Source organism: Mustela nivalis (assembly GCF_964662115.1).
Source record: "Mustela nivalis genome assembly, chromosome: 9".
Taxonomy (NCBI): domain Eukaryota; kingdom Metazoa; phylum Chordata; class Mammalia; order Carnivora; family Mustelidae; genus Mustela; species Mustela nivalis.
The window spans coordinates 78,373,818-78,388,781 of NC_139028.1; the positions used below are offsets into that span (position 1 = coordinate 78,373,818).

General features: G+C 52.1%; 2 protein-coding genes across 4 annotated transcripts in view; one reads left to right on the forward strand and one right to left on the reverse strand.

Moving 5' to 3' along the window:
• Positions 1-14,964, forward strand: part of OTOG (otogelin) — a 141,560-nt gene that overhangs the window by 46,235 nt on the left and 80,361 nt on the right. The window lies entirely within an intron of this gene.
• Positions 1-14,964, reverse strand: part of USH1C (USH1 protein network component harmonin) — a gene marked incomplete at its 3' end in the record, with an annotated part of 46,264 nt that overhangs the window by 30,287 nt on the left and 1,013 nt on the right. For all 3 annotated transcript variants that reach the window (XM_082683251.1, XM_082683252.1, XM_082683253.1), the window contains exons 2-8: positions 8,406-8,473; positions 6,834-6,977; positions 6,561-6,699; positions 2,012-2,120; positions 1,853-1,877; positions 1,596-1,653; positions 1,184-1,278 (exon numbers count right to left, since the gene is read on the reverse strand). In XM_082683251.1, coding sequence (XP_082539377.1) covers positions 1,184-1,278; positions 1,596-1,653; positions 1,853-1,877; positions 2,012-2,120; positions 6,561-6,699; positions 6,834-6,977; positions 8,406-8,473 — 638 coding nt within the window. The remainder of the gene's footprint in view (positions 1-1,183; positions 1,279-1,595; positions 1,654-1,852; positions 1,878-2,011; positions 2,121-6,560; positions 6,700-6,833; positions 6,978-8,405; positions 8,474-14,964) is intronic.

A 14,964-nucleotide genomic window follows, 5' to 3' on the forward strand; every position in this document is an offset into this window, starting at 1 on the left:
TCTCTTTTCCCTAGCTTCTTTTGCTGTAAGAATATAGTATATAATATGTAAAACACAAAGTACGTGTTAAGCAACTGTTTAGGCTATCAGTAAGGCTTCCCGGTCAACAGTAGGCCATTAGCAGGTAAATTTGGGGGGAGTCAAAAGTTATGTCTGGGTTTTGGATGGTGCCGGGGGTCAGCACCCCTGATCCCTGTGTTATTCAAGGGTCAAATGCCATATACTCCAGGCAGCCACCACCAGTTGATTAGAAAGAGCCCGGGATGGGAGACCTATGTGCCTGTCTCTGACGCAGAACATAGCTCCATCAGAGTCCTTGTCACTCTCTGCTATAGCTCTCCAGTGGCTGGTCTCCATGTTCACTATGTTCTACAATATAATCTCTTAATCTCTTAGGAAGGAGGGACTTTTTTTTTTTAATCACTTATCTTGGCAAAAAAGTGTTGAATAGGGCACGGATTACATGGAGCACTAGGTGTGGTGAAAAAATAATGATACTGTAATGCTGAAAATAAATAAATTAATAAATAAAAAAAAAGAAATCTCAAAAAAAAAGTGAATGAATGGAAATAATACAAAAACCTCACATAAGGATTGCTAATGTTTGGCGGTTGCTTGCCACCAACTAGGCATGGAGCTGTTACTTTAATTCTGTCATCTCAACCCTCCTCACAACAACTGGTTTTGTGGGTATTCTTATCCCCAATTTACAGAGGCTCAGAGTGGCTAAGCGACTAGCCCTAGGTTCTAGAGCTCCTAGGTGGTGGAGCGGGGGCTGGAACATAGATCTGTAACTGTAGCACCTGTGTGCTTAGTAAGAACATCCCACATGGCCCAAGGCCTGTTTGCCCATTCCCTGGATGCCACTTAAGGGAGCCCACAAGGTAATAAATGACACAGGAACTGTAACAGAGATGACAGGCTGGACAGGTTCCCTTTGCTGTGACTTGAGGGCCCACAAAAGGAACATGGCTCTGCTTTTGGGCCTCAGTTTTGTCATCTGTACAATGGGCCTGTTAGAGCTGTCCCTCTGGACGTATAGGGCTGCTGTGGACCTCAGGGAAGAAAACAGGCACCGAGAAGTGGCATCTCCTCAGAAGCAGTGGTAAGAAAAGGGAGAGGTGTTAGGGGTCTCCTGGGGTCTCCTGGCCATATTGAGCCTCAGGGCACGCCAGCCACCCACCTGCAGCCAAGGCCCCGGGATCCTACTAGGCTGATGAAGATCTTCTTCTCCTTGTTTTCCCGACTGCCGGGGAAGGCCAGGCTACTTCGCCCACCCTGGAGGAAGGACAGGATAAGGGTCACTGGGCCTCCACATCTGTGCAAGTAGCTTCCTGATTTCATAAAGCCCTTTAGAGCAAGCACTGCTGCCCCCCCCCCCCGTGAGACTGCTCACCATTATGTCCCTGGGGGGTATGTCTGCCCCAGCTGGGCCTGGCTAAGGGCCCACCACCCGCAGGGACATTCTGGATGCCCTGAGGGCCTGTGAGAAGCCCCTAGATGCACATCTCTGGGGCAAGCCCTCTCTGGGGACTGGCTGCTCCTCCTTGAAGACAACCCCATCGAGACCACATCGCAGGTGTCCTGGCCCTTACCCCAGATTCCGACACAAACTGATCCACGTACTGCCATTTGAGGGGTTCCTCTGGGGAGCTGGGGGCAGGGAAAGAAGAAGAGCGTTACTAGAGATGTTGGAGGAGCTAGGCTCCAAATCCAGATCTGCCTGTTGGGAGCCTCCAGCTACCGCTGGCCTAAGAGCAGTGCCAGCCTGGCTGATGCCAGACCCTGTGGCCAGTGCCAGACCCCTGAGCCTGCAGGGAAGGGTCTGTCTGCAGAGGCGGGTCCTGCTCACCTCTTCACAGGAATCAGGCCGATGTCTGTGGGAAAAAGGGAGGGGGGTTAAGATGGCTCCTCTGCCCTCCCTTCCTCCCCCAGGAGCTGGGGACCCCGCTGCTGACCCCACCCTAGCCCATGCCTCCATCAGCGCCCCATACCCTCTGGCCTCACTCACGTCTCACTTTGATGGACACAGTCTTCTTGGTGCGGATGAGGTTGATGACCTCCTCGTGGGTGCAGGAGGAGATGGAGTAGCCATTGATCCGCACAATCTCATCCCCTACCTTGGCCACAGACAGAGGGAATGAGCACCGGGTTGAGGGGGCATCCAGCAGCAAGACAGGCTTGCCCCCAGAGGCTCTAGGCCTGCTCTCTCAGAAAAGGGACGATGACCATGTCTTCCCTCAGAAGAAATCTTGCCATGCTCCCTTGTACCTTGTTACAACCAACCTACTTGCCATCAGCCTGAGGGGGTCCCATGGTAGCGACATGTCCAAACAGTCTTTCTGGCCCATGTGGCAGATGGGAGATCCAATGTGGGAGGTGAGAGGCACAGAGGGTGGGTAACAGAGCTGAGACTAGAGCTTGGGATTCTGTCCCCTGAGTCCAGTCCCCCCTTTGCCCCACTGGGTCACCATCAGGCTCTGGATCCCATGTAAAGGGCAACCCTTCACTTAGATTCAAGCAGCTCTTCCTTGGCCTTTGTCCCACGCCACCCCAAGGAGAAGGCTCTTCTGACCTTGTTAATCACTGAAACACCATAACTGAGTCAGGGTGGGAACTTCCATGATTCCTGACTCAAGTTCACATCTCTGACACACACACGACTTCTTCCCACTCTATGGATGCTCAGGGGACATTGTAAGCCTGCCCCAGGCCTGACCTCTGAATTCCCATGCTGGGAGTAAGAAAGACTGCTGAATAAACACAAGGCTTTGGCATCAGATAACCTGGATTCAAACCCCTGCTTCTAGCTGATTCTCTTCTAGCAATTCTTTTTAAAAAAAAATTTTATTACTCAAAAATATCTTCATTTTTTTATTTAGCTTTCTGACTCTGTGCTTGTGCCTTCAACACTTTCACCACGATCTTCTGCTCTTCAATAAGGAAAACACGCTTGATCCTGTCACAAACACACTTAGCACATGTGGAACCACCATTGGCCCTGCTGACGTGTTTTTACATTTTAGACAACCTCCTAAGAACAGCAGGTGTTAAGGCACCTGGGTGGTGCGGGTAGCAAGGGTTCAGGACAACCTCGTTTTGCTCGAGGCTGTACTATAGAAAAGCCCACAACGATATGCCAACGCTGGCACATTCAGAATGCCTAAGGATGCTGTGCCCAGGAGAGGAAAAAGGACCTTGGGCAAGTCCCTTGAACTTTCTGGGCCTCAGTTCCTCTCATCTGTAAACTGAGGAAAGGCTCTGGTTGCTGTGAGAATTAAGTAAGTGTGTCTGTGTTAAGCCAGCCAGCCCCTGGCATAGAGTCAGGAATCAAACGGTCACTACTGTTATCAGTCGTCCGGCCGGAGCCCTAAATACTTCCACCCTCTTCACAGGACTTCAGGCCTCATTAGGTTGGGAGATACAGGGGCTCGTGGGCCTGCAGGGTCAGCCTGGACACAGATCTGTGGTGAGCACATAGCCTGCTGGACACTGCTGGGGGCCCCTCCAAGCACCTTGGCTCTGGGGATCAGTCCTGAAGCTCCTCACTTCATAACCGCAGGGCTAGAAGAACCCTCAGACATCAGCTGAAGCTGAAGCCCAGGGAGGTGATGTTTTGTGTAAGGTCACACGGCCATTAGCTGCAAAACAGGGACAGGCTCTTGGGTGTCCCTCTTCTCCAGCCTGAGATCAGCCCAAGCCAGCTGGCGGCTTCACTCACACCACATGTGCTGTCCCTTTGGGATCTATTGGTACATGTGGAGGACACAACTTGACTCTGTGGGGTCTGGGAGCTGGGCGGGCACACAGCCTGTGAGGGGTCTGGCTAGGCCAATCCCCACAGTCTGCAACATTCCCACAGTGTAACCTTCTCAGTACTCCTCAATACGACCTACTCAATACCATCTGAATGCTTCCCTTGAACACCTCAACACAGACCCCAATCTTTTCAGGGACCTGATGACAGTGGCAAGGAACTCGAAAAAGTTCCCTTGAAACTTTTTCGAAAAGGGGGGTGCTCGCTAAAGAACTCTCTAGGTTTCTGGGGACACCTCCTGTGAGGAGAGCAGCTAGGCTACCTCCTCAAATCCACTTTTTTTTTTTTTTAAGATTTTATTTATTTATTTGAGACAGAAAGAGCACAGAGGGAGGGGAGAGGGAGTAGCAGAATCCCCGCTGAGCTAGGACTCCATCCCAGGACCCCGAGATCATGATCTGAGCTGAAGGCAGACACTTAACCAACTGAGCCACCCAGGCGCCCCTTACACCTATTTTTTTTTATAGCAACTCTGTTTCTGTTAATCAAATGAGGAAACTGAGGCTCAGAGAACTCAAGTGGTTTGCTTAAGGTCACCTGGTTAGTAATCAGAATTGCTGGGATCTGAAGTCAGGTCTCCCCTACTGACAACAAGCGTGTCTCTTGGGCATCTGGAAGCAGAGAGGAAGGGCACCTGGCCAAGCCTGGCTGCAGATCCCAGCATCCTGTCCTCTCTGGATTCTTGCCACCTGTTACAGGTGACCTCAAGTCCCATAAGAAAAGCAGAGATTACTCTGCGCATTTTATGGCTGGGTCAACCTAGGAACACAGAATTGTTCTCTAGCCCTGGATGATAGAGAACATTATGCCGAGCAGACACACCTAAGAAAAAAACCCAACATATCCTGTAGGTGGACCGAATAGGTCAAATCAGCAGAACTTCAGTCCAGCCAGGATGTGTCTGAACATGTCTCTCCCTTGCCTTCCAGAATCTTCTTTTGTCTTCAGATCTCAGGCACGAGATCTTCCCAGAAACATGAACCCCAGACAGGTGAATGGAGGTGGACATTTTCCCCAAGCTCCCCTGAGTGAGGATTCCTGTCTTGTTCCTAAAGGGAACCTGTTGGGGACCCCAGTCAGAATGATTCCCACACAGCCCCTGGCTCAGGCTACACTATCAGCTTTCCTCTCACTCTCGCTCCAGCACGGAGACCTGCAAAAAGGCCTTTTGTGCAAAGGCCACAATGAAATGACGATCTGAGGGACAGGGGCACAAAGGACAGATGAGCCCGTCAGCCCAAGAAAGAGAAGATAATTTATAAGCCTGAGAAACAGGTGGGACAGCAAAAATGCCCCGATGTCCCCAGTCATGGAGGCATCATTGAGAAATGCTTGTCCTAGCAGGAGAGTTCGCCCTGGAAAAAAAAAAAGAGGGCCTCAGGCGATGCCAAGAGAGGAGCTCATTATGTCTTTTCTCTGGCTGTGTTTCTGGGCTGGAAAATGTGCCCCACAGGAGAGGGGTAATGAAGTGGCTGAAATTTCAGCTGCTACTGGCGAGCCTTGAGACAGGGATTTAGAACAAAGCGATGTCTGTCAGCTCCCACTTCCCACCTCCCCCTCCACGGGGTCTGAACCAGGCTTCAAGCCCCCTGAAGCCCCTCTCTTGGCAACCTGATAACAAACATGCTGGCAGCTCTGGGAGGGGCTGGGAGGGCTTCTTCTATCAGGACATATAAGAACACAGCTCTGGGCTCCAGCAGGAGCGAGATCTGGAGGTTGGCCCATCTCTGCTCAGACTCGGAGGTGTGGGACCCGAAGGGAGAGGCACCTGGGGTGCTCAAGAGAGATCCCTGGGCTTGGCAGTCAGGAGACCTGCATTCAGATCCTGACTCTGCCACTTACAGTTTCCAACTCTAGTCAAGTCTCTGAGGCTCTATTAACTCCTAAGATGGAGACGATACAGTGAGAACCGGTAGTGGGCATGTTGCCCGGCACAGTATAGGTGTTTATTTAATTTCCCTCTCTGCTTACTTAACAAACACATAGCACCGTATACTGGGCACTTCTTTTTTTTTTTTTTTTTAAAGATTTTATTTATTTATTTGACATACAGAGATGACAAGCAGGCAGAGAAGTAGGCAGAGAGAGAGAGTCGGAAGCAGGCTCCCCGCTGAGCAGAGAGCCCGATGTGGGGCTTGATCCCAGGACCCTGGGATTATGACCCGAGCCGAAGGCAGAGGCTTTAACCCACTGAGCCACCCAGGCACCCCTATACTGGGCACTTCTATAAGTACTTTATAGTATGAATTCACTTACTCTTCATGATAACCTGATGAGGTAGGGAGTGTTATCATTACCCCCATTTTACAGATGAGGAAACTGAGGCATGGGGTTTAGTCATTTCATCACAGTCCCATAGCTCATGAACAGCAAAGCCAGGAGAGTCTGGCTCTGGGGATCTATGCTCTTAAGCACCACACTACACTGCGAATTCTTTTTCCCTTCCAGTTAAAGGCTACGTGTCCAAAGCTCCAGGTGCCAGGATGTAACTACACTCCTCCTTTGGGAAGTAGGGGAGGGGATGTTAAATGCAACAGCCAGGCTCCCAGGGTGACTGAAGAAAATAAGCAATTGCCTGCAGCCTGATGTCTATGGGCCTGAGGAAAATCTGTCAGGATGTGCCAGCCTCTTCCTCCCCCAGAGTCCCAGAAAGGCAAGGTGACCACGTTCTGTGGAGACACAGGAAGCCTGAGGCCCTGACACCCCCCCCCCCCACCCATTCCACTGGATTCTGCTCGCTCACCTGGAGCCCGACATTGTCTGCCTGACCGCCTTTGATGAGGTGGGAGATGAAGAGCCCGCAGCCGAACTCGAGGCCCCCACGAACGCTGAGGCCGAGGCCTTCGGGGTGCAGACGGTCCAGGCGCACCTCCTTCAGCTTCCTGCCGCAGGAGAAGTCAGTGAGGGCCCAGTGCCGGCCTGACTGCCACCACTGACCCACTCATGAGTGAGTGACCCCGTTCAACCCAGGTGACCTTTCCCACCCCTTCCTCCAGCCTGGCAACGCCCTCTGTACCTGGAGCGCCGGGGTGTCAGCTGGTCGTACTCCACCTGGTGTTTCAGAGGGATCAGGGGCCTGATGGCGTCGAACAGTGGCAGGCGGCTAGGTTCATTGATGACCAGCTTCAGGTCCCCCACGAGCACGGCCACATCCATGGTTCTGCAGAGACACCGGGAACACCTGGAGCTCCACCCACGGCCATGGCCTCTGACACCCAAGGGTTCCCAGAGGCAGCAGTCCCAGGCTGGGTCCCCACCCACTGGGTCCAGGCCCTGGAAATGGAAAGAATGCTCCTGAAAAGCCCAGAGGCCCTAACTCTGGGCCAGGTGCTTCATAAGAGCCTCACTGTTTCCCAATAAATGTCACAGGGAAACTAGAGAGGTAGGGATTTTTAACCCATTCTACAGATGAACTCAACCAGGACTCAAACTCAGCTCTGCCTACTTCTGAAGCCCAGGATTTCTCCAGCCAGGAAACTTCACAGGAGATGCTGATGACCCCACTTCTGCTCCACAGCTAAGCTCTGTCGAGTCTGCCCTCATAGTATCTCTCATATGACTCCTCCTTGCCCCATTCAGACCCTCAGCATCTCTGGCCTGCCCTTCTCCAGCTGCCACCAACCTGGTCATGTTCGTCTCATATTTTCTAAGTGTAAGTCACTCTCCTTCTCAAAACCCTTCAATGGCTCCCCATGGCCCGGAGGCCACCACCCTTTCTCCTCAACAGGCTCAGGGCCTCCACGACCTGTCTCTACAGAGCTGCTCTGCGCCCGTGGCTGGTCCTGTGTGCCTTGAGTTCTGCTTCCCAAGATTACCTGTCATTTCCCATTTGCCCCCTGTGCTTTCGTGTCTCTGCACTTGTACTCATAATTGATCCCTCTGCCTGGAATGTCCTCTGATATTTCCACCTGTCGACACCCTTCATAGCCTTCAAAACCTAGCTCACGCCTTCTTGGTCCCCCCCACCCCATGATTAGAAGCAAGACTCCTTTCTTTCCATCTGGCTTTTACTTCACCTTAGCAGTTATCTTCCTGCAACTCCTATTAGAGTTCTTTGTGTTTGTAGAGTCTGTATACTCCCCCCACTAGGCCACGAGTTACTGTAAGCAAGAACATAGATCTTATTCATTTCCAGATTCTACATGGTGCCCAGCAAGTGGCAGGAGCTTAGAATGTGTGATGAATGAATAAAGAAGCAGGTGAATGACAACAGATACAACGGACGTGTGGCTGGGGCCCTCTGGCATTTATGGTTCCATCTCAGCAATCATATTCTTTTCAACCTCTCTTGACAGCCTCCCCCATTGGATTTACAAGCAACCTGAGCGCAGCGGCCAGGCTGACTTGTTCCCTAGTGTACCCTCAGCTCCTAGCAAAGATCCACACGCTAAGTATTGGAGTGAATATTTGCTGAGGCAAGTGAAGGACGTGTCTGCTCGATTCCCAGGAGCATGGAGCATCTGCCTCCCTCCCAGAGCTCCCCAGAATGGGAAGGGGAGGCTCCCCTGTCTCAGAACAACCCACCCAAGGGCTCCCTATAGACAGAGGTCCCTGGGGGGGCCACAGGTGTTGGACCCCGCCCACTTACTGATGATACATCCGCAGCACGTCATAAAGATAGTCCTTCTCTGCATCATTTTCAATCAGAAAATCCACCTAGAAAACCCAAGGGCAGAGTTCTAGACTGAGGCCCAGCACACCCACAGCAGACCCCAGGGAGAGGGAGGCCCCTGCCACTCCCCAGCATCCCGACAGGGCTGGGGCTGCAAAAGGAAGGCAGCCAGGAACCAGGCTGGTCCTCCGACCCCATCAGTCATACACAGATCACCCCAATGGGGCCACGAGAGTGCCTCTGCACATCCAAATGAGGCCAGGCTGACCCTCACCCCTTGGGGCACACACCCTCATATGCACACACCCGCCCCTCCCTATGACAGTGAGGCACCCCCATGACAGCAGTGTTGCTGCTCACCCTCGTGGCCATGTCTCCAGGATCTAGAGTGGCCATGCCAGGGTCAGCTCCCCGGTCCGGAAGAAGCCCACTGTCTTACCTGATGGTGGCTATAGTGCCGGATAACTGCCTTTAGAAAGGATTTGGGCCATTCACTCAGATAGCACATGCCACCCACCAGAAGTCCCCGACCGTCTTCTGTGCCTCCAGTGTTAGGGGCCACTCCACCCTGGCCTGGCCTGATCTAGGCTGCCTTAGCCCTGACTTCTGTCCACTAGTCAGCCTCCTGGCCACTCCTTCACCTCTCCAGGCCCCTTCAGTCCCCCGCTTCCCCCCCAGGGGGAGAGTCAAGTTACATCATTTCAAGTTTGCTGACGTCAATGGCTGGGACTCAAAGGTCGGGGTCAGGAGCTGTTTCATTAGCACCTCGATCCCAGGGGAATTGGTGGGTCAAAGCCCCAAATTCCACCCCCTGGGGAGGTACAGTGTGAATCTCTACGCACCGTAGACTTGGCTCTCCCTTTAACCCATGTCTGAGAAAGAGGGTGAGAAGGGCCTCAGGTTGGGAGCGGGGTGAGGAGGCCCTGAGCTGCACACAGTCAGGAAAGACTCTCCAAGACGGGGCTCGGACTCCCCTTAAATGAAGGTAGAGTTCAGCTGTGACAAGACAGGGTGGTCTTGCCCAGGTCTGTGACCCATTCTTCTGGGACCATTGGAACAGAACTAAGAGGGACAGGACCAGGAGGCTGTGGCAGACGTGTGCGGATGAGTGCCGGGAAGGTGGTGAGCCAGGACTGAGCCAAGAGGATAGAAGGAAGGCTCTGGACTAGAGCAACTGGAGTGTGTTCCTCATCAGGCAGGCACCAGTGGGCACTGTGCGCCTCTGCACGGCATGATGCTGTCGAAGGCCTACTGTGTGCCAGGTGCTTTATCCTAAACGCCAGGTATCAGGAGAATGGCACAAAGTGCCCTAGAGCGGGGGGTTCCTGAAGCCAGTTCTTGGACTACTCCATGTTCGCTTGTTCAGACCATACTCTCACTTACTGACTGCCAGCCGTGTCTGAGGAACTTGACGTGAGTTCTCCTTAATCTTTTAACTACCCTCTGATGTGCATGGATATCATCACCACACTGGACCGATGAGGAAATACAGGCCTGAGGAAGCAACAGAGCCGAGACTCCAACTCATGTCCACAGGCTCCAAAACCTCTGCCTTTTTTCTAACCACCACAGCGTATCCACTTACCAGATACAACTTTTTGTATGCATTTGTCTAATACACGTTTATTGAGCAACTACTGTGTGCCAGACACTATGTCTTCTTTTTCTAATTAGATTTTAAAAGCTTTTCTTTTCAGGGCCCCTGGGTGGCTTAGTCAGTTTAAGTATCTGCCTTTGGCTCAGGTTACGATCCTGGGATCCTGGGATGGAGGCCCCTGTCATTCTGCACCCCACCCCCACCACCCCTGCTCTTTTCTCTCTCGCACACTCTCTCAATAAATAAATAAAATCTTAAAAAAAAAAAAAAAGTCTTTCCTTTTCTTGAATCTCTCCTGATATGGGCACAGAAACCCTAAAGGAGCCCACCACCTACAAAGGCTTTATCATCTCCATCCCTCCTTCCCCGCCCACCTTATGTCTGGCCCCTTCTGTCCCAAGGCAGCCTTCTCTGGCTGATGCTTGATGGGCCCATCTGCTCTCAGTCTGTATGGTGGGGGGAGTGGGGGTTCAGGCCCCTTGTCTGGGGCACTTGAGGCAAATGCTGGGTTTAGCCTTGGGCCCTATCCAGCCTCATGTCCCAGCATTCCTCCATATGGACTGGCCCTTCAGTACAGATGCACGGGTTGGGGGGGAGAGCAAACCACATTCAGCTCCTGCAAATACAACTCCACGGGTGCACCCGGGGAGTGAGAAAGAGAGCAAGAGCAAATTAAATAATGTTGTTCTCTGCCCTCCTCAAGCTGTTCCGGGGATTAAATACGTGAATATATACAAAATACCTCCACAGTGCCCAGGGCTCCAAGATTTCAAGGGCTCAGAAATGTGGGCTTCCTTTGTGCCCCCAGACCCACTCTGCAGCCTTCTCCATGTTGCCCTGTATCCTAGGAGGCTCTGCATGGGCCCCCTGCCCTCTGACACCCAGCCAGTAGTGAGGGAGCCCAAGGAGAAAGGAAATGGGGCTCTGACTCCCCAGCTGGATCTCTGCTGGATCACCTTACATGCAGGTCTGACCTTTTCTCTGCAGCTAAGGTTCTCCCCTGTTCTGCCCTCCCCCCATTCAGGGAACCTGGCCTCCTGCTGTGACCCCCCGGGTGGAGGGGGGGAGGTCCTGTTCTACACCCTGTTGGCTCCTGTGTCTCTTAGTGGTGGTAGTGGCTGTGGCGGTGGCGGCGGCGGTGGGGGGGCGCGGGCAGCATTTCCTCTCTGTGAGCTCTTCCTTCACCTTCCAGACACCTGAAACATCAGCTCCCCTTGGTCTAGCCTTCCCTCCTGCTCCCCTACAACGCCTGTCCTATCATTCTCTGGGCCCGCGACACCACTTTGTTCCCACCTCTGCTGTGGCACGCACCAAGCTGTGTTGCATGTTCTCTCTTTACTCTACTGTCTCCCCACTCATCTGGGTGTGGTCCAGACCCAGGCCTGGGAGGAGGGCGCACAGGGAGGCCAACAAGCCCCTTTCCTCACCTGGGTCTGCACTTCTCTGTGCCTCATTTTCTTCATCTGTAAAATGGGGCTGAAAGTACCTGTTTTGTAGGAGTTCATCCTTCTCTGAGGGATTAATCATTGTTTTTCTTTTGTTTATTATTCATTGAATTAATAATCATTAAATGCTTGGCACAGTGCCTGGTAAATTAAGTTCTCAGTGTTTGTTTAGTTTTATTTAACTAAATGAGTGCGTGAGAATGCTGAGTGTCTTCTCAGCAGCTGGCAGACCGGGGCCCCTCCATAAATGCTGGTGGGATGAATGGATCCAGTCACACTTCCTCCCAGGCCTTCACAGCATGATCCCAAGTGGTACTGGGTATATTTTGATTCTTGTTTTGTTATTCTTCGTCTTTTCAAGACACTTTTAGGTCCTGCTAGCTGGTTCGTGGCATTTGACCCAGTGCTTAGCACAGCTGGTCATACCCTCCTTCCCCTGCTTCTCCTACCTCACTTGCTGCTCCTTCTCCTCCTTCTCTCCTCTAAAGGTTGGGGTGTTCTGGCTCTGTCGTGGGCCTTCTCTTCATCAGCACCACGTCCCTAAGTGACCTCATCAGTCTCGGGGCTGAACTACCATTTACTCCTCAAGGACTCACTGATGCTCCAGCATCGACCTCTCCCCACCATCTTCAGGCTCCCACAGCTACTGGCTTCTTAGTCACCTCTCTACTTAATGGAGGAACAGGCATCTCAAACTTCAAACATTCAAGATGGAGCTCTGCCGCTTCCCCTCCATTCCCACCAACCTGCTCCTCCCCAAATATAGACTCCCTCTTGAGACCTCTCTCTCCACACCCAAAGCCACCCATCAGCAGAGCCCTCAGATCTACCTTTTCTTGGGTTCCTGGTCTGACCGCTCTTCATGCTACTCCTAGTCCCCACCCCGGCTTGGGCTGCTGCAGCAGCCTCCTGTCTACGGTCCCCCTTCTGCCCTTCTGCTCAGGGTCCCCTCAGTCTGCTCTACCAGCACCTGGAGCAATCCCTTTTAAATGTAAAGGAGTCAGGTCACTCCCCAGCTGGTTCCCATCACTCTGAGAACCCAAAGTCCTGACCAAGGCCTTCAAGGCCCCGACCCCACTCTCGTCCAACGTCCATTACTCTTCAATCCATATTTCCTCTCAGAAACACCATCCTATCTGTGGTTCCTAAAGCAGGGCCTTTGTACTCACTGTTCCCTCTTCTTGGAATGTTCTTCCCTATATATCCGCATGGCTCCTTCCCTCACTTCTTTCTGAATATGTGTTCAAATATCACCTCCTCAGAGAGACCTTCCCGACTACCATGTGGTTTTTCTCTCTATCCTCTCACCCCCATATTTTTTTTTTCATATTCATTTGTCACTACTTGACATTCTATGATACTTGTATTGGCTTACTTGTTAACTGTCTGTCCCCTCCACTAAGGAGCCAGGGACTTTGTTTTATTATTCAATGGTTACAGTACTGCTGGGCATGTATTAGCAGCCCAGTCGATGTCTATTACATGCATGCATGCATGATCACAAAACAGTGGAAGGCAGGGGCTCTTTCTGACCTCCCTACTTATCCCCTCTTCCCCACCCAGGTGCCTGGCCTTGGGCAGGGTACACTACAGATATCCATAAATGCATGATTGCTGACCAGGCAATAAAAACTCCTTTGAGCAAATGAGTAACCAAGTTCCTGCAATGGGCAGGTGCAGTGAGCCGAGGGGGAGAGCCTTCTTTTGAAAATCTGGTTCTTCAGGGAAGAGGCTTAGTCTCTGATGCTCCTCTCCCTGCTCCTTGGTATTCTGGCCCAAGACTGTTGCTGGGAAGAGCATGCCAGTGTTGCCGATGTCCTTTGAAAAACTGCATAAGCCCAGAGGAACAGACTCTACTCACCATCTTGGAGCCTCCTGGCTCCTCTCCAAGGATACTCTGCAGGTATCTGCAGGTGGCTGTGGACCAGATGGTTACTATGGGTCCAGAGCAGCCAATCCTCGAATTCCTATTTAGTCCTAATGGTCCAGTGAGGTAAGCACTCTGAACCTCATCTCACAACTGAGGAAAGGAGAGCTCAGAGAGATTCAGTGACTTGCCCAAGGTCTCACTGGCAGTGAGTGGCCGAGCTGAGATTTAACTCCAGTTCTACCTATAACTAACAGGTAATAGACAACAACAACGGACATTTGTTGCGGACTCACTAAATGCCAGGGTCTATTTAAACTCCCCACACGCATGTAGACTTCATCCAACACTCATAAGAACCTTACTAGCTAAATATTACTGTTATCCTCATTTAACAAATCAAAGAACTGAGGCTGGGAGAGGTGAATAACTTGCTCAAGGCCACATAGCATGTTCCATGACAATATGCAGGAACAACATGCCATCTCCAACAACTAAAGATTTAGGTTACAAACCATTCCCCACCGGTAAATGTGCTCCGCAACACTAAGCAAGGGAGAGCTAGGAAGCAACAGACAGGAGCTGTAAATTTCACCCAGTCTGGCTATGCGCCCCCCATCTGTATCCTCTGCAGCTTTGTCCTCTCTCCCCGGTTGCTAGATGATCTCCAGCCAGGGAAAGCAAGGCTGCTGCTCTCTGGGAAGCAGCAGGGCACAAAGTCCAATCTGGGGCCCCAGACTGGTGTCTGCCCCGCCTGCACACACAGGGCCATTAATAGGTAATGACTCTTGTGACGAGGAAGAGCAGGGCAGTGGAAACACAGAGGCCTGAGGCCTGTTGGAGCCTGCAGGGCCTGGAGAAGAGAAACAGAGGCTAACTCCAGGGCGCAGTCAGACACCAGGGACCCCAGAGGTAATTCTCGAAAAAGAGGCAAAGACTGGTACCCATAGGAAAAAGGCCAAAGAGGACTGGATGTTACTTTCTGCCCAGGGGCAGGAAACTGAAATTCAAACCCGGGTCTTGGGGGCGGGGACGGGAGGTAGTGTTCCTTCAAAGTGGGTTGCCTGAAATCTACACTCACCAAATGTCCTCAGCAGCTGAAATTTCTCTCCTCCCGTCCCTGTGCAATGGACACACTGCTGGACAGTCTTATACTTCCCTTGATATTCACCAGCCCCCAATCTCCTTCTGAACTTCCAGCTATAAGCTTAGAATACCCAAGGCCTCTTTTTTAGGAGTTTCCCCCTTTCTACCCTACCAAACCTTGACCCCAACACTCAGCACCCCGTCATGGGTCATTGTTAGCGTGAGGTCTGCTGCCCACCTGCCCAGCCAGCAATTTGAGGGCACAGACAGGTCTGGCACAGAGTGGGCATTCAGAATACATTTATTAAATGAATGATTGGCCCCTGGCCCTTAGCTCTGGCACCCCCAATTGGCTGGTTACTCTGGCTCCCCTGGGCCTCTCTGTGGCACCCTGACCTTGCCTACCTGAGCTCTACCCGCTCAGGCCTCAGAAGAGGTTCGGTTTGGTCTAAAGACACTGCCCCTGAGGGCAATGTGAGGGTGTCAGCGTGCACAGTCACTTGTCCCTGAGGCAGGGCCCGTGGGTAGCTCTGGACACCC